Source organism: Callithrix jacchus, chromosome 17 (assembly GCF_049354715.1).
Source record: "Callithrix jacchus isolate 240 chromosome 17, calJac240_pri, whole genome shotgun sequence".
In the NCBI taxonomy this organism is placed as follows: Eukaryota; Metazoa; Chordata; class Mammalia; order Primates; family Cebidae; genus Callithrix; species Callithrix jacchus.
The window spans coordinates 25,060,434-25,078,644 of NC_133518.1; the positions used below are offsets into that span (position 1 = coordinate 25,060,434).

Sequence of the window (18,211 nt, forward strand, 5' to 3'; positions counted from 1 at the left end):
TTGGTTGACAAAATACCTTCTCTTAGTGTACAGTTATTAGCCTTTTCATCAACGCATGGAAGGAGAATGAAAAAGTAAACCGTAAACTACTGAGGTCAGATATAAACTTACCAAGTATTCTATTATTGATCAGTTTTAGAAACTTACACTTCTGAAAAGATGGCTAATGTTTGTTGTTCAAAATAAAACTCAACATACATTATTATTTCTCTCAAGCTGGAAATCCAAATTAATTACAATTCATAAAATTTTAAATAAAACAGTGCAGAATATTGTATAAATCTAGACATCATATTCATGTTTATGTCAGTTTCCGCTTTGAATTGTTTCCATTGTTTCCTTTATTAGTTCCACTTGAGGGAAACTGTATGCAAAAAGTACAACATTAAGGTACTTACCATATTGCCTTTTAAATTGTTAAGTGAGTCCATTTCCTAATATTCCCTTTGGACTTTACAATTGAATCTTGCTTTCCTTATAGAGTACATTTCATGCCCTTTGACATAATTGCCAATGCCATTTTCCATGGTTGAAGCACACTCACATTTGCAGAATGTGGCAATTAATGGCCTCTTAAAACTATCATTCTATCTCAAGAAGACATTTTTCCCTTGGTTATGATATTGAACACCCATAACAAATTGCTTTTAAGCAACTGGTGATTACACACACACACACACACACACACACACACACACACACACACACACAATACAGTCATCCCTAAGTATCCATAGAGATTGGTTTTAGGACCCCTTGCAGAGGTCAAAATCAACTCCCTGATATAAATGGTGTAGGCGGCTGTAACCTATGCATATCCCCCGTATACTTTACATCATCTCTAGATGACTTATAACACTTAATACAATATAAATGTCATGTAAATAGTTGTTAAACCGTATTGTTTAATTAGCATTTTTAAATGTTATATTTTCTTTCTTAAAAAATTTTCAAAAAATTAAAAAAATATGCTTTCTATCTATAGTTGGTTGCATCTGCGTCTGCAGAACCCACAGATACAGGAAAGCCAACTGTACATATACAATATACATATTTATATATCTAGCACCTAAATTTAGAAAATCAATCATTTTTTTTACATTCCAGATGGATTATAATATGCAGGATCATTATTTCCCTACTCATGAGAAGCCAGTGAAAATAAAATGTGCTTAAAATGTTTTAGTATTCAAATTATTTTGATAACTGAAAACCAGGAGCAACAGCTCACTTAGTACTAGAAAACACTGCACTCCCAGGTGGGTTTGGTTAAGATATATATGCCACAGCCTGGGCATGGTGGCTTAAGCCTGTAATCCCAGCACTTTGGAAAGCCAAGGCAGGCAGATCACTTGAGCCCAGGAGGATGAGACTAGCCTGGGCAACATGGTGAAACGCCATCTCTACAAAAAAAATACAAAAATTAAGCTGGGTGTGGTGGCGTGCACCTGTAGTCCCAGCTACTCAGGAGGCTGAGGCAGGAGGATCCCTTGAGCCCAGAAAGTCAAGTCTGCAGTGAGCTGTGATCATGCCACTGCACTTCAACCTGGGCAACAAAATGAAATCTTTTCTCAAAAAAAAAAAAAAAAAAAAAAAGATAGATATACCATAAAATTAGTTTTATATGAATTCCATTAATACTTCATGCCATAAGTTAATACTGTATTATTCTACATATATTTGAAGAACACAATGTTTTATCCTCCACTTTTACTACAGAATACTAAAAATACGTAAAATCATCATTTCTGTGTAATTTTTTTCAGGTAACAGAATATTTTCTGTATTAATAAACACATGCAATTATATATAATAGGTTCTGTCTAGGTAACAGATAATTTCCAGGTGAAATCTATAAAATTTAACACCCAGATACTGCCCTTACTGCTTTGAAAATATTTCTATCCAGGCAGTTCAGCGCTACAAACACACAGGTTCTGTTAATATGGGCTGTTATATGTATATGTATTACCAGGAGACATGCTCATTTATCACTAATAAAAACAGTGTTTTAAATAATTTTTTTCCACAGAATTATGCCTGAACAAAATTGTCCTTGGTAAATCAGTGGATTGCAAGGAAACAAACAAACAAAAACCCAACGGCAGAGTCAATTCATTTCTATTGAACTGAGGGAAGTGAATAAAAGCTTGTGGGTTGGGCTGGTAAAAAAGACAGGTGAAAACCTGTTATTTTAAAATTCAGTAAACCTCATTGTGTGATTGGTATCAAGCGTATACTACTTTATAGACATTCTAGATTTTTAAGTAGAGAAATGTTCCATAGTTGATAAAAGATATATACTTGATCCACATTGTAAGTATTTTTTATATAATTTTGTTAAATTTCTTTAAGATGTTACAGTAACTACATATAGACTATGCTTCTTATACTGGTACAGGTATTTGGATATTTACGTTGATGTTTCAGATACAGGTAACATTTGTGAAATGTCTAAAACAGTGTAACCTCAAAGAATAAATCATTTTTAAAAATATGGCAACTTTCCAGTTTGTTTGAATGGTGAGTAGTATTGATAGCCACATATAACAAAAATTTACAGTATTTGAGTAACATTAATATATGTGATTACCTCTATAATGTAATTAAATTTTGTACCATTCTGAATGGATATAGCCTCATCTCCTGATACATTTGTCAATTCACAGCTCAAATTGCTTTAAATGACAAATACATATTTCATATTTTCATATACTACCATATAGCCACACATCTGATAAAATTTGCACAAAGATTTTAATGATTTGCTATGTTTTAATACATTTGAAATGATTTTTCTTTAGTCATAGGGTCATTAGTTTTTAGAAATTTAAAGTTAACCGTTCTCTTTTATTACATTTTAAAATTTCTCAGAAATGTCAGACTTTTTCTACCAGCCTTTAAAAGTTTAATCAAATAACTTTCTTCTAATACAAATCAGATATTTAAAGATTTTTCAAGAGTGTCGGACTTCTTTAATCAGAAGAACAATGTTCTAAAAACATGTATGAGATCCATGTGTGTAATTGTTCTTGATACAACAACATTGACGTTTTCTCAAGCAGAGAAACCTTTTGTATTTGTTTTCCTTCTTCTCCTTTCATGAGAATGACAAACTAATACAATATTATAAACAATGTGTATACAGTACATAGACAATATGCATATGTACATTACACACAATGTATTAAAATATGCTCTATTACCTTTTACTTTTAAAGGGTATGTCACAGAACAGGAAACGGATACAATCACACTTGTTTCTTAAGAGAAGCTCATCAAATCCTTCTGTAGCACATCACTGCACAATTAATGGCTTTAAACAAAAATTACAAGTCACAAGTGTTTATGTTTTGGATTATGTTGTGGAATGTATTCCAAATGAAAAATGGAGGAGAAAATGCACATCACATGTTTCATGATATGGCATGTACATGTTAATTATTTTTACATATGTGATGAATGATACAATTAAGCGCTATACTACATAATGCATACAGTTATTATAAAAAGTTATATATTATGCCACAGTACTAAAAATAAAATATATTCTTCTCAAATAGTGAAAATAAGATATCCTTCATGTTTATTATGTCAAATATGCTTCCTTGTTTGACCATACCTCTGTTTATCTTTTTTAATGAAATAATGTCCAACGTTTTATTAAACAATAATGACAGAGTGTGGGCAATTTCCTGACCATTAATGCCCTACAAAAAGTGATAAGACGATTACCTTGTCACGAATTTGCTGAAATACCCTCCTGTTGGGTGCAATGCATGGTAAAAATATTAGAAGAAAAGACAAATAAATAGAAATACCTTCTCAATTATTGAACAATCAAAAGTCCAGCCGAATGGGTATACGTAGTTGCTGCGCCCTGAGTATCTACAGCAACTAACCGTGTATCACAGGTGTTCCCCCTCCCCCACTCCCCGCACTCCAGCTAATTGTGAAACACCAGCTGTGACTATTTTGCTGGATCAGGAAGACACCGAGGGGGTTTTTTTTGGGGGGGGTCCGCCGCGTGGGAGGGATTCCATCATACCCAAGTGCCGCTCTCCACACCCACGCGCAGCAGTCCCGGGTCGCGGCCCGTCCCCAACGGCTCCTCGCCCTGTGCCCACCCTGGGAGACCGTGACCTGTCCAAGTGGCAGGTAGGGAAAGGAGTGGAACTGCGCTTTCTCCTCAACCCTAAAGAAGACCGCCCTTCTCCCGACGCACCAAAGGGCTCACGTGTTCTCTTTGACTCGGGAAGCAGGCACTTACGAGTGAACCACAGGACCAGGTAAGGCAGAGGGCGGGGACGTCCTTCGAAGGTGCGTTCGAGAGTTGCCTGCTACAGCCGCAGCCGCGCGCGTCCCCCACGTTTCTTTCAACGGAATGAAACGCAGGGAAACGTAACCTCCCGGGAGAACGCTAGGGACACGAGTGACCACAACCCAGTCTCGGGGTGCCGGGCAGTTAGGCCGGGGTGCCAGATAGGGTCTGAGGCAGTTGGCGGCGGCGGCACCTGGCCGTTGCGTGCCACCCGCAGCCCCCAGCCCTGCACCAGCCGCCGATCCCCGAGCGCTCAAATGAGGGGGAAGCGGCCTTCGCCGCCGTCGGGCTCCGCGGCGCCCCCGCCTCGCGGGCGGCCAAGCACCGACACTGGGAGCACGACCTCCCCGGGGCTGAGCTGCTGTAGACGCATGGATTCCTCGTAGGTGGGCAGGTACTTGACCTCCTCGTAGCTGGGCAGCTGCAGGAAGGCCGGCGACACTACGCGCAGCTCGTGTTCCGAGGTGCAGGAGGGGTCCGAGCGCCCGCAGCCTCCCCGGCCCCGGCCGCTGCCGCCGCTGTCCAGCAGTGAGTCCTGCGAGCCCGCGGCCGCCTCGTCGCGCAGCAGAGCGGGCGAGTCGTCGTCGTCGTCGGGCGGCCCCGCGCCGCCCAGCGGTCCGGGGCCCCCCGGAGGCCCGGGCCGCTGCCCCGGGCGGGCCTGGCCGCGCGGGTACCTGCGTGGACTGGGGCAGATGATGCGCTGCAGGAAATAACCGATGGCGAAGAGCACCAGCAGGATGAGCAGCCCCGAGAGCTTGCGGACGAACCAGCCCACGTTGTCCAGGAAGGCGTGCAGCGGGAGCTTGCAGCAGCGCACCGCGGTGGCGTTGGTCGCGTCGCAGCAGCGCTCCCGCTCGCCGCACGCCAGCTCCGCGCAGCCCCCGCCGCCCCGCGAGGGCGCCACCAGCGCCAGAGCCAGCAGCAGCAGCAGCGGCAGCAAAGGCGGCGGCGCCGGAGCCACCGACAGGCCCTCGGCCGTGACCCCGGGTCCCCACATGGCCCGCGCAGACCGCGGCTAACGTCCGGGAAGGGAGGCTGAGGAGTCCGTCCGCCCGCGCGTCCGTCGGCCCCTCCCCGGCGCTCCGCTCGGGTACCGCGCGCGCCGCCTCTCGCGCCTCAGCTACCTGCGGCCGGAGCAGTCCTCACTTGGCCACGCTTGGGCGGGAGGAGGAGCCCGCGGCGCGCGGAGGATGCGGGCGGCGGCGGCTACTCGCTGCCCAAGCAGTTTCCCGAGCTTCTGACCTTAAACTCGAGCGCCCAACCGCCCGGGTCGGGTGCGAGGCGTCTGGAGCCGCTCTAAATGGTAGAGGCAGCATGCGCGGGGCTGCCGCGGGCATCTTGGCTCAGGCCGGCCGTGTCTTTCCTCTCTTGCCTAGTCGTTCTCTGGGACTGGAAGGGTTAACGCTGCGCTCTCAGCCAGGGAGCCCCTTGATCTTGATTAACTCAGCCTTCGTGCTTAGGCCCGCCAGACCGGCGGGGGCTCTCGCTAGCGTAGGTGTCTCGGTTTTAAGTGATTGGATTTCCCCAGGAATGCTATTTAAATTGACTTGCGACTGGGATTCGCTTATCATCTTTCTTGTGATCTTCCGATTAAAAATAGATGATGGCCATTAATGGCAAGTGCAGCCCCACTGCTGTCCCAGAGTTTGGGGGTGAGGACCGGCGGATAATTCTGCTTGCAGGCAGGGAGCTGGGAAGCCGGGATTTCCAGGAAACCTCCGGAACAGGTAGATAATTTCTAGTAGAGAGGCAGGTCAGGGCACCACAGAGGTAGCGCCAGAGGGACAGGGAAGCGTTCTGTCAAGGTGACCTTAGTTAACCAAGGAGAAATGAGGGGACGCATATTTTCCCAGCGGCTTATCCGACAAGCCCCCACTGACTCCGAAGCACAGGGCAAAGATTTGGATTGCGGGGGGTGAAAGGAGACCCCTCCTTGAGCACAAATAACATATCTGTGAAATGTCTGAGGAGGTTGCATGTGATCAGCACCTAAAGGGTCTTTTGCAAAGTTTGACTTTAAAGGGAGCCTGAGCTTCCATTTAACATGGAACAGCGTTTACCTTGCCTTGGTGTCACCAGTCTCTGGGGAATCCCATTAGCACACACCGCACACGTCAGGGGTGGCAGTTACCGCAGTCCCTGACCGCAGGCACACACATCTACATGGTGCAGTTAAGCTCTACCTCCGTGTTGAGCCACACCACGGGGAAGCCAGGAGCTTGGCACTTTTATTAAAGTAGACTGAAGTAGCTAATCATTCCCTCACCCCTTAAACACGAGGACCCCTTGAAGAGAAACCAAAGGGAAAATTCCATAATCGCTGAGAGAAAAAAAGTAAAAGCAAAGGAACAATATAGAGACAAGATTCCACCGTGGATCAGATAAAAGCAAAGATTTCTCCCTAAGTCATGGTATATCTCCATACCACAGTGATGATGGAACAAGAAGGTTGTCAATGATAGTTTGATTGAGACAGGTCATTGCTCAGCCTCAATGAAACATTTGAAACATATCTGTTGCTGTGAACACCTTACTTTGCCTCATACTCCAAAATGATCCTTTCTACTCGTGGAGAAGCTTCTAAGTGTTACTCAGACAAGATATGTTATGTAAAGCTTGCTTCAGCACAGGCCCCTTTTTTCTAAGCTCTTCAAGAGCCACATTTTTGTTATGATCTATTTCTCTGTATGGAGGCATAAAACCTATTTTGCAAAGCCTGATTGACAGTGGACTTGAAATTGTAGTAAAATCATGGGATGAAAATAATTCATTTTAATACAGTGAAAATCGTAATTTTTTTTTTTTTTTTTTTTTTGAGACTGTCTCACTCTGTTACTCGGGCTGGAGTGCAGTGGTACTATCTTGGCTCACTGCAATCTCCCCCTCCTAGGTTCAAGCAATTCTCCTGCCTCAGTCTCCTGAGTAGCTGGGATTACAGACATGTGCCACCACACCCAGCTAATTTTTGTATTTTTAGTAGAAATGGGTTTTCACCATGTTGGCCTGGCTGGTTTTGAACTCCTGACCTCAAGTGATCCATTCGCCTCAGTCTCCTAAAGTGTGGGATAACAGGCATGAGCCACCACACCTGGCCAGAAAATTGTATTCTTTCATTCATCCATTCTTTTGCTAAATTTACGTAGAACATTTTCTCTGAACAGAAAAAAGCTAACTTCTCCCCAGAATGGAGTAGATCCAGGTCTTCACTCCCAGCTTCAACTAAATGGAGTAAGGGAGAGATTCCACAGAAGGAAACAAATGGCAGTTTCCTCTTCCATCGTGACCTGTTCTTACTCTCCCAAAGGAAAAATAAAATTAATGAATTTCAAACAATTTCAGGAATGAAGGCAGTTCATAGCTTGAGATGGGCTTTGAATATGAAATGGAAAAAATATAAACCTCTTTGGGTTTTGATTATTTGAGTGTTTGGGATTTCTGCCAGTAGTAGCAGGAGCAGTGGCACAAGTATAGGGGGTTAAATGGCTAATGACACAAGAGAAAATCTCCTGCTTATTATTATTTTGAAATTACTAAGCAGCATTTAAATGGTTTCATTTCTATCTACCTTTAAATAGTTAGAATTTGCAGAATATTAGGTAGGACACAGTAGAAGAACAACATAGATTTTATATAAAATAAAACATTGGTGAAGTTACATATATGAATTTTTCTTTCCAAATCGATAGGCCCAAAGCATCATCCATGAAAGAACCTCTACAGAAATTGGCACCTCTTTACGTCTTCTCTGATCTCTCAGTTTCACTTAATTCATTTTGATTTGCAACATAATATATTGTGTACAATCTTTCGAAGGAAAGGATAGAAACCCTATAGCTTTAAATGCCCCAGAAAAGACACAATCTTCATTACTCAGCATCCTCATTCTTTTTTTCAGATTTAACACACAAATAAATGGGGTAGATTTAGCTGCCAGAAAGTCAAACTCAAACCACTTAGTGAGGAAGATAGAATTTAATGCTTTGTTTCATAGAATGACCACAGTGCAAAAATTAAAACTTCATTTTGTTAAAAAATTGCACCAAATGTGTTGAGAACAAGAGTGAGAGAAAAAAAATGTAACACAGTACAGGACTTATCTTTTTTCAAAAAGCAGGGGCTTAAGGTTAAAGATTAAGAACTTTAACTTCTTTATTGCACTGCAGAGCTTGAATGATAGTTTTTGAACATTTTCTCTTCCTGATTTATTTGCATTCACATGAGTGAATGCCAAATTAGCCATACTTTTCAACTTGCTAGAACAGAAGAAAGTACACAGAACACAGCAAAACTGGCTACTATTTTACCTGTGTCTCTGGGCACTGTCTTGATAATTTGAGAAAGACTTCTCGGCACTGTCTTGATAACTTGAGAAAGACTTAGTGGCTCCATCATGCAACCGTCTGTTCTATCACATAACACAGGCCCAGAAGGAAATTTCTCTCTGATGTCTGCTGACTGTGGCTTGTACCTTCAAGCCTGAGAAGTGATGGCTTCGCCCTTTTCATGTCCCTTCCTTGAAATGTCTAGGCATGGGTATTTGGGACCTTGTAAACTGTCTAGTCCTTAAGGATCCCTTATTCAGGATGTGCAACACCTTTCCTTACTATTAAATTATGATAATTGATTTCTTAACCCCTCATTGTATGATTTCCCTCTGCTTGTAACATGCTTTCCCGGAGCAACAGTAAACTAAGAGTTTTACTGTAAATAGCGTATATTTACATGAATATACCTACCTAGAAATGATGTAAGAGCTGAGATAATCTTCTTTGGCGTTCTTTTCAGATCGTATTTCTTTCATCACTCATTCAATAAATATTTAACGAGGGCCCACTCTGAGCTAGGCATTCTACTCCACTCTGAGGATGCTGTGAAATCAAACGGTTGTTGTCCTCAGGGAGCTGATTAGAGGAGGGGGAAGAGAACAACAATCAAACTGTCAAAATAATGAACTGATCATTCCAATGATCAATGCACACACTGGAGTAATGCAGGATGCTCTGGGTTTTTGCACTGGACATGATCTGGATTGCGTTAGGGCAGCAGTGTTGGCTGGAAATACGTCCCTAAGAAGGACTTCCTTAAAAAGGACAGCAAGGAAGCTGGGTGTGGTGGCTCACACCTGTAATCCCAGGACTTTGGGTGACCGGTGGCTCACACCTGTAATCCCAGGACTTTGGGTGACCCAGGTAGGTGGATCATGAGGTCAGCAGTTTGAGTCCAGCCTCACCAACATGGTGAAACCCTGTCTCTACTAAAAGTACAAAAATTAGCTGGGCATGGTGGCACTTACCTGTAGTCCCAGCTACTCAGGAGGGTGAGGCGGGAGAATCGCTTGAACCCGGGAGGCAGAAGTTGCAGTGAGCCGCTATCGCGCTATTGTACTCTAGCCTGGGTGACAGCAAGACTCTGTCTCAAAAAAAACAAAAACAACAAAAACAGACAGGGGGAAGCAAAAAGGGGTCCTCTGGGCAGAGGAATTGTCATGGATATGACAAGCCTCCAAGGTAGGAAGACGTTTCACATGCTATCTCTTATGATTGAGGTAAAACTTGTGTAATTTGTATCCCAGCAATTTTGACTCTGCTCCTAGATTAACTTTATGTAGAGTCAAGTCACCTCTGTTGCCATCCAACTTTAAACTGAAATGGATTCTCTGCAGTGGTCTAACAGGCTGTGTGGTTGTACTTATCTTTGTATTTGGTCCTGCCCAGTTTCCCCTTGGAGACCAGGAAAGTTCCAATGACATTTCCTTTCCTTTTCACCTCCACACCCCTGACTCGGAGTGGAATTCAGATTTCCCCTTTCAACTTTATGAGTTGGTAGCTGGCTGACAAAAGTCTTCTGCAAGCCAAATGCTTGAAGTAGGAGAAAAGTCCAAGTGGGATGCTTTGTATCTTTTGTCCAAATTAGGAGCAAAAGGAAATAGCTTTCTCTCAAGCTTTAAGTTAGAAACAAAAGGTTGAGTAATTCCAGGCCCTTGTAAAACTAATACCTATGTTTATATTTGGCCTTTTAGCATTTCAGATAACTTCCAAATGCATTGTTTTTTCTCCTTGCTACATTTCTGTGAGATGGGTTAAAGTTATTATTAGCCCTTTTCACCAATGAAGATAGGCTAAAACAGCGAAATCACAGGGCAAATTAATGGCAGTGCTCACACTGGAATCCAAGGCTTCTAACTCCAAATCTAATTAAAAACAGAAGGCTGGCATCTCACTCCCTTACTGATTTGAGCCAGACAGACCAAAGGGATCACTGTGGCAGGATTCATCTGACTTCCCTTTGACAACTCCTGATACATCATGAGGCCAATTCTAAAAAAACGACTGGGAATTAAGCTGGGCAAGTCATGATGGCTCATGCCTGTAATCCCAACATTTTGGGAGGCTAAGGCGGGTGGATCAGGAGGTCAGGAGTTCAGGACCAGCCTGGCCAAGATGGTGAAACCCCATCTCTACTGAAAATACAAAAATTAGCCTGGTGTGGTGGTGGACACCTGTAATCCCAGCTACTGAGGAGGCAGAGGCAGGGAATTCCTTGAACCCAGGAGGCGGAGGTTGCAGTGAGCTGAGATCGCACCACTGCACTCCAGCCTGGGTGACAGAGCAAGACCTCATCTCAAAAAAGAAAAAGAAAGTTAAGCTGGACTGTACTCTGGACCACAAGTATAAGATTCTTCTGAGGAAATAAAACTTTTATTTCTGTGATTTTGTGGCCACTTCTGATAAACCATTAATAATGGTCTAGGTGATAATGTGACAGGCCAGCTATTTTTGTATGCATTTCTGCAAACAAAAAATAAATTTCCCTCCTTCATTACATTTGATCTTTACCCATGAACTAAGTTATCTAATGCTCATCAATATAAAATGAGATATGCTTGGCAAAATATCATTTTGGGTTCTGAAACACAACTATGCAGTATTATTTATCAATAATTTAAACTTCTATATTTAAATTCTTGCTTTACAACAATTATGTTAATTTCTTGTGGCAATCTTGTAGAAGAGACTGATAACTTTCACATTATTGCTGATGACATAAACTAAACCATAAATGTTATGAGAAATATTTAGTGAGGCCATGAAGATCTGAAATTAGAATTCCAGTTATGTCAGCTGGATAACTTTCTTTCTCACTCATTCTTTTTAAAAATGGTCAGATTGTTCTACTTAGAATATATTTGTCAATATGCTGTTGTACCAGCCAAATGCTTGCATTGGCAGAAAAATCACATAGCATGAAATTATTTCAAAACATTTTTACGCTCCATTATTTAAATCTGAAACTAGTAATGTACTCTTTGTTGCCCTTTCATTACAAGGAAAAATTGCTTGTCAATCGCTCCTTGTAATATTTTGCATAAACCCGAATGGAGTGTTAGATGAGTATTCCTGCTCAGCACCCAGGCCAGACTTTATACTTTTAGGGCAACTGGGTAACGGCGCTGGCTCTGAGCTTGCCATTAGTCCCTGGGCAGCAGGGCTATGGTCCATCTACCCAGTATCCTGCTTCTAACATTAAATAAGATGGGATAACCATCTTCCAAGACACACACCTTCAAAGCTTTTCAATATACCCTAAATATCCAAATTCTGCTTAACAATTTTCATAGTAGATTTATCCAAATATAATTTCAGAGGGCCCTTTGGGGTATAATCCTAATCTTTACTTTCACCTTTCTTTCCCACTCCCTTCCTTTCTGCACCCTTTGCTTCAATAAATGACTGCCTGCTATGGCTATTTAAGATGCCTGCTTTAGAGACGTTATCCCTTCCCTTTTGCTGTGCCCTCAACCAAGAATTATCTTTTCTCATCTCCATTGGTCAAAACAATACAAAATACAGCTCCAGTGACAGCTCCTCTCCAAAATCTACCAACTGCTCTTTGTGACATCATCTACTGTTTGTAGCAATTCTCATTTAAAAAATTTTATTTTGATAGAGTTGTGGTCTCACTATGTTGCCCAGGAGGGTCTCAAACTCCTGAGCTCAAGTGATCCTCCCACATTGGCCTCCCAAAGTGCTGAGATTACAGGCATGAGGCACCATGCCTGGGTGCAAATCTCATTCACTACCTTGTATTTCAGGTGGTTATGTACACATCTTGGCCTTAGGACTTTCAGAAATAAGCGTATGGTGGTTGGCTTTGTATGTGTGCCTCTGCAGCACAGTGGATTTCCATCTTTTTGCATACTAGACTTTGGGAGGCTCTCTTGAAAGGTTCGCCTGGACCTATGTTGTCTTCCTCCCATTGCTGTGTTGTTGCTTGATGCAGTGCCTCACCTGTCAGCCTGTGTTCCATTGGAAATTCATAACACAATGTTCTCCAAATTTTCTGTAAATACATGTATGCTTAGCCCCTACTTGCTGTTAGAACATTCTTCTTACTTCCCACAGCAAGATTTATCTTGCTGAACACAGCTCACAAGATGTGCAGCATTCATCATTCTGTCTAACAGGCATCACTTACATGTATGGGACTCAGCGGGGACAAAATATATGCAGCACACCTGTGAAGAGCTTACAGGATTCCAGAATGCCATCGCCACAGCATCCAGGAGCTGCTACCAACTTATACATAATAGGCGCGGAACACATTTTTGTAGAATCAATTTACCTAAGTTTATGAATCCATTTATGTTTTCAATCCTCAGGAACAATTCCATGGTTTTTCTACTTGTTGGGTGAATCATTTTATTTATGTATCCTTTTAAGCAGAAAGAGAATATCCCCCTTGTTATAGTGACTTTATTTACCCTGGGATTTGTCTTCTGAGGTCCATATGCTCCAGCTACTTGAAGACAGAATGTCCACATTTTTTTTCTTTTGACAGGGTCTTACTCTGTCGCCCAGGCTGTAATGTAATGGTGCAATCTCTGCTTGCTGCAACCTCCACCTCCTGAGCTCAGCGACCCTCCTACCTCAGCCTCCTGAGTAGCTAGGACTACAGGTGTGAACCACCACGTCCTGCTAATTTTTTTTTTTTTGTATTTTTGGTAAAGACAGGATTTCACTGTGTTGCCTAGCTGGTCTTAAACTCCTGAGCTCGAGCAATCCACCTCTTCGGCCTCCCAAATTGCTGGGATTATAGGAATGAGCCACTGTGCCCGGCCAGAATTTCTACTTTTAAACTGTTAGTGTGTGAGCCGGTCTTAGGTGGTTTTGCTTTTGGATTTCATCCTCAGCCTTTTACAGCTCTGCCCTGTATCACAGGAGGACTGGTCCCTGGAGGGTGCATTTCCCGGTTGGTGAAATTCTGGCAGAGTTCAGTCAGTGGGAAATTGGAAGGGAGATAAAGGATGAAGCCAAGGTGGGGACCTTGGGGATGCTCCATGGCTCATATTGAGGCCTGCTGTGGCTCCAGCTGCTGCCAGTCAACTCCCCCTGCCTCCCCAGCCTCCTATAAGACCACCTCCTCCTTCCTACTACTATCAATCTCCAGGTTGCCTCACCATTTCCTGGGAGATTCTTAGCACTTCCTGCATAACCAGTTTCTTGTATGCAATTTCTCTCTGCTTAAAAATTCAGAATGGGTTGTTTTTCTGGTTGGACCCTTGGTGCAGTTTGTCTGAATCACTTTCACCAGCACGAAGATGCAAAGATAACAAATTATGTGATTCCACTGATCCTACAGTTTGAGCAGAGTAGTGTTAATCCCCTCTAAAGCTTAAGACTAGTCCCATTTCTCCCACCCACTGATGTGGAAAGGTGACCCAAACTGCTGGTGACAGTAAACAGTGTTATTACCAGCCATGTGACCTTGGACAGTTAATCACTGGGTCTGCATTTTCTTGTCTGTGAAATAGAGTATAAACACACCTACCTACCATTGCAAGGATTAAATGAATGAATACATATAAAGAGTGCTTAGAACACTGGCACATAGTGAGCTCTGTGTAAGTGTTAGCTATAATTATTATTTAACCACAAAGAGTGCATTATTTTTTCTTGCCTGCTAGTTTGATTCTGAAAATAGTGAAGGAAATTCTAACTTTTCTTAGGGTTATCATGACTTAATTAGATTTGTAATTTGTCTTCATGAGTCAGCCAAAGACTGACTATTAACTTCATAAAATTTGGTATTTGGCTCTCAGCTTTATCATTGGCAATATTGTAAGAGTTAACCACATGAAATTGTTATTGCATTTAGAAAATGATGGGAGGCATTATGTCTCCTGTGAAATTCTCCCTTTTGAAATTCAGCCCCCAAAAGCCATGTTTTTTTTTAGAGACATCTTAAAGGTTTCTTCTTTTCCATCATGGTTATTTTGCACATGGTCACAAATCCCTCTTTGCTTTGGTTGCCAGGGATCTCAGAACTAAATGTAAAGTGTAATGACAATATCTGTGCTGGCCCCTCCTTTTTTTTCATATTTATGTTTCTACTGTCATATGGCCTTAGTTTTCTAATTCAAAATTTATTTTTTGTTTGATTCCCTGTTTATATTTTGCCATTTATATTCATGTTGTAAGTTATAGCATACTTCTTTGTGGAAGAAGATGTAATATAAATAAATAACACTGAATTTGTAGAATTTTTAGAATGGGTTGTGAATTTTCCACCAATAAGTTATTCTGTGTCATCAAATTCCTTTTGGAATATACAGTCATTTCCTGCATAACAATTTTCAGAGAGCTAGGTGATAGTGGGCCCATATGATTATAGGATGGTGGTTCCATAAGCTTATAATACAATATTTTTACCATATATATCTATAATTAGATAGCTACAAATTTTCAAATTTACATACTTTACAAATAGCATTGCCTACAGTATTCAGTACAATAACATGCTGAATAGGCTTGTAGCCTAGGAGCAATAAACTCTACCATATAGCTTAGATGTGTAGGAGGCAGTATCACCTAGGTTTGTGTAAGTACACTCTATGATGTTTGCACAATGATGAAATCACCTAAAGACACATTTCTCAGAACTTATCCTTGTTGTTAAGCAATGCATGATTGTAATCTCAATATAAAGAATAACATTTTTAGATAGTTATATTTTCTCATCATGGCTTGTATTGGGAAGTCCAAGTGGTTTGGTCACATGCCTCAGTCATTCTTATTTCAGAATATAACTTATTATATAATTATATAACAAATACAATTATATAATTTATTCTTAAATAAAATAGTTGTTATTGTTATTTGGAAAAGTGGTTTTGTGGTCAAGTAAGTTTGGGAAATACCTAGTGAGCTTCATTGCTTCAAGATTTTTCAGGGCAGAAGCTGTGGCTCACACCTGTAATCCCAGCATTTTGGGAGGTCAGGAGTTCAAGACCAGCCTGGCCCAAATGGCGAAATCCTGTCTCTACTGGACCTGGGAGGCAGAGGCTGCAGTGAGCTGAGACTACTCCGCTGCACTTCCAGCCTGGGAGACAGAGTGAGATTCCGTCTCCAGAAAAAAAAAAAAAAAAGAACAACAACAACAACAACAACAACAAAAAGCTACAAAGAAAAAAAAGGATTTTTTGGAGCCTTTAATTTGTTCAGGTAGACAGTCAGCCCTATGTATCCTTCGGTTCTGCATCTGCTGATTCAACCAACTGCTGATAAAAAATATTTGGGAAAAAAACCCCAAACCCAAACCAATTAAAAACAGATACAAAAAAAAAAAAAAAAAAAAAAGAAAGAAAAAGAAAAGAAAGAAAGAAAATACGAATTTTAAAAGACAGTGTGATGACTATGTGGCATTTACATTGTATTAGGTATTATAAGTAATTTAGAGATGTTATCAGGTATGCAGGAGGATGTGCATAGGTTAAATGCGAACACTATGCTATTTTATATGAGGGACTTGAGTATCGGCAAATTTTGGTATTTATGTGTGTCCTGGAATCCATCCATCTGTGGATACTGCAGGACAACTATATTGTGATTCTCTAGAAGGAAGCAATATAAGGTGGCAGTTTCCCCAACTTAATATGACCAAGGCACTCCCCTCATATCCCCACAATTCTTTTCTCTCCAATTTTTTTTTTCTTAATTGAAACTCAAGTTAATGTTTTAAGGGACTAGGGTTCTCCAGCTAATTTTCCATAGACTAGGTTTTGCCTACATTGGCAAGTGCCACTTTTTCAGTAAGTCCATAAGAAAAAAATGAAAGGGCTCTTTACCATTAATTAACAGCATTCCTTAGAATCAGAAATCTTGAAGATACCTTGATATTGGGGAAAAAATCTTATTGTAATAACAAGTGAATACTATTTGGAAACAAATGTACATTTTTAGTGCTGGACCTTCACTGTTTTTGCTTAAAGTCTACTAGTCTGGGCAGAAATATAAAAGCAATGACCATGTCATTAATGTGACATTTAAACTGTCAATTTCATGGATCCACAGTTTAGCTTTAGACAGAGTCAAATTAAAAATGAGTCTAAGAAAAGAGTCAAAGAGCTCAAGCTGTGAATAGAAGAATTTTTTAAATGACATGCTTGGGAAATGAAAGTAATTACTTTTGAGCATATATATATATTCCTCAAACACAAAGCATTATTTTATTAAGATTGACAAGGTTAATCTATAATTCAAGCAGTTCAGAAAGACATTTTAACAGAGATTTACTTTTTCTTAAAGTGAAACAAAATGGATACTGCTAAGTGGAACCATCTAATAATAAAGCATTCTGGCTGCCTGCCTTTGGTTCCAGAGAGCACAGTGGGGCTGGCTCCAGAATTTTAGATTCCTTTTTCTATATGGACACTTATTCCCAGAGAGTCAATACCTTTTTCCAGCTCAGTTTTCCTTTCATAATCAGAAGCAAAACAGTTAAAATTTGTTTCACACTTAACATTTACCAAATGTTTGCTTATGTGTCATCTTGTTGTTGTAACAAGATGGATCAGGAAACTGTTAATAGAGATGATAAACTGTTAATAGAGATGTTATGCCTGCTAGTTGGGGTTTCAAGTCATGGAGTCAGACAGACCTGGGTTTAAAGCCATTAACTCTAACTTGGGCAGGTCACCTAATCACTCCAAGTCTCAGTTTCCACTACTATAAAATGGGAGTAATAATATAATCTAATTTATAAAATCTTTGTAGGATTAAATAAGATAATCCAAAGTGCTTGATGCATAGTAAATACTCAATAAACATGTAACTATTGTTATTATTATTTTAAACTATAGAAAAATTTACTAAACAAATTGTAGAATTAATTATATTTATCTGCTGCAACATTAAGAAAAAAATAAAACCTGATAATCATTTTTGGAACATGGCTGGTTGCAATGGCTCATGCCTATAATCCCAGCACTTTGGGAGGCAGAGGCAGGAGAGTAGCTTGAGCCCAGGAGTTCAAGACCACCCTGGAAAACAGTGAGACCCTCTCTCTGCAAAAATTAAAAAAACAAAGACAAAAAACTGTTCTGGACATGGTAGCCTGTGGCCCCAGCTACTTGGGAGGCTGAAGCTAGGGGATTGTTTGAGTCCAGGAGTTTGAGACTACAATGACCTAAGATTGCACCACTGCACTCTAGCCTGGGCAACAGTGAAACCTCATCTCTTAACAATCGGGTTTTTTGTTTGTTTGTTTGTTTTGTTTTTTTGAACATGGTATCAAATACAAAAAGGAAGTGTTTGTGGAAATAGAAATAACAATGAACAGAGGCAATAGTCTAACATTTATAAAAGTAGAAACATGGCAAACCATTAGAGCAGTTTGAAGTTAAATTGTAAATAAGTTAGCTGATAACTAATACCATACATTATTTAGTGAATTTAGAAGACAATTCGATTCAAGAAGGATGACTTGGCTGGGCACAGTGGCTCATGCCTGTAATCCCAGATCACCTGAGGTCAGGAGTTCGAGACCAGCCTGACCAACATGGAGAAACCCTGTCTCTACTAAAACTACATTAGCCAGGTGCGGTGGCGCATG

General features: G+C 41.0%; 2 protein-coding genes across 7 annotated transcripts in view; one reads left to right on the plus strand and one right to left on the minus strand.

The window, feature by feature from the left end:
• Positions 1-2,738: 2,738 nt before the first annotated feature.
• C17H3orf80 (chromosome 17 C3orf80 homolog) lies at positions 2,739-5,479 on the minus strand. The gene has a single exon (XM_035278395.3). The coding sequence runs from the start codon at positions 5,316-5,318 to the stop codon at positions 4,575-4,577; it is 744 nt and encodes a 247-aa protein (XP_035134286.1). The 5' UTR covers positions 5,319-5,479; the 3' UTR covers positions 2,739-4,574.
• The window catches only part of LOC144579887 (uncharacterized), a 291,251-nt gene continuing 277,116 nt past the window's right edge, over positions 4,077-18,211 (plus strand). For all 6 annotated transcript variants that reach the window (XM_078353943.1, XM_078353940.1, XM_078353939.1 and 3 more), the window contains exon 1: positions 4,077-4,289. The gene's annotated coding sequence lies outside the window, so the exon portion shown is untranslated. The remainder of the gene's footprint in view (positions 4,290-18,211) is intronic.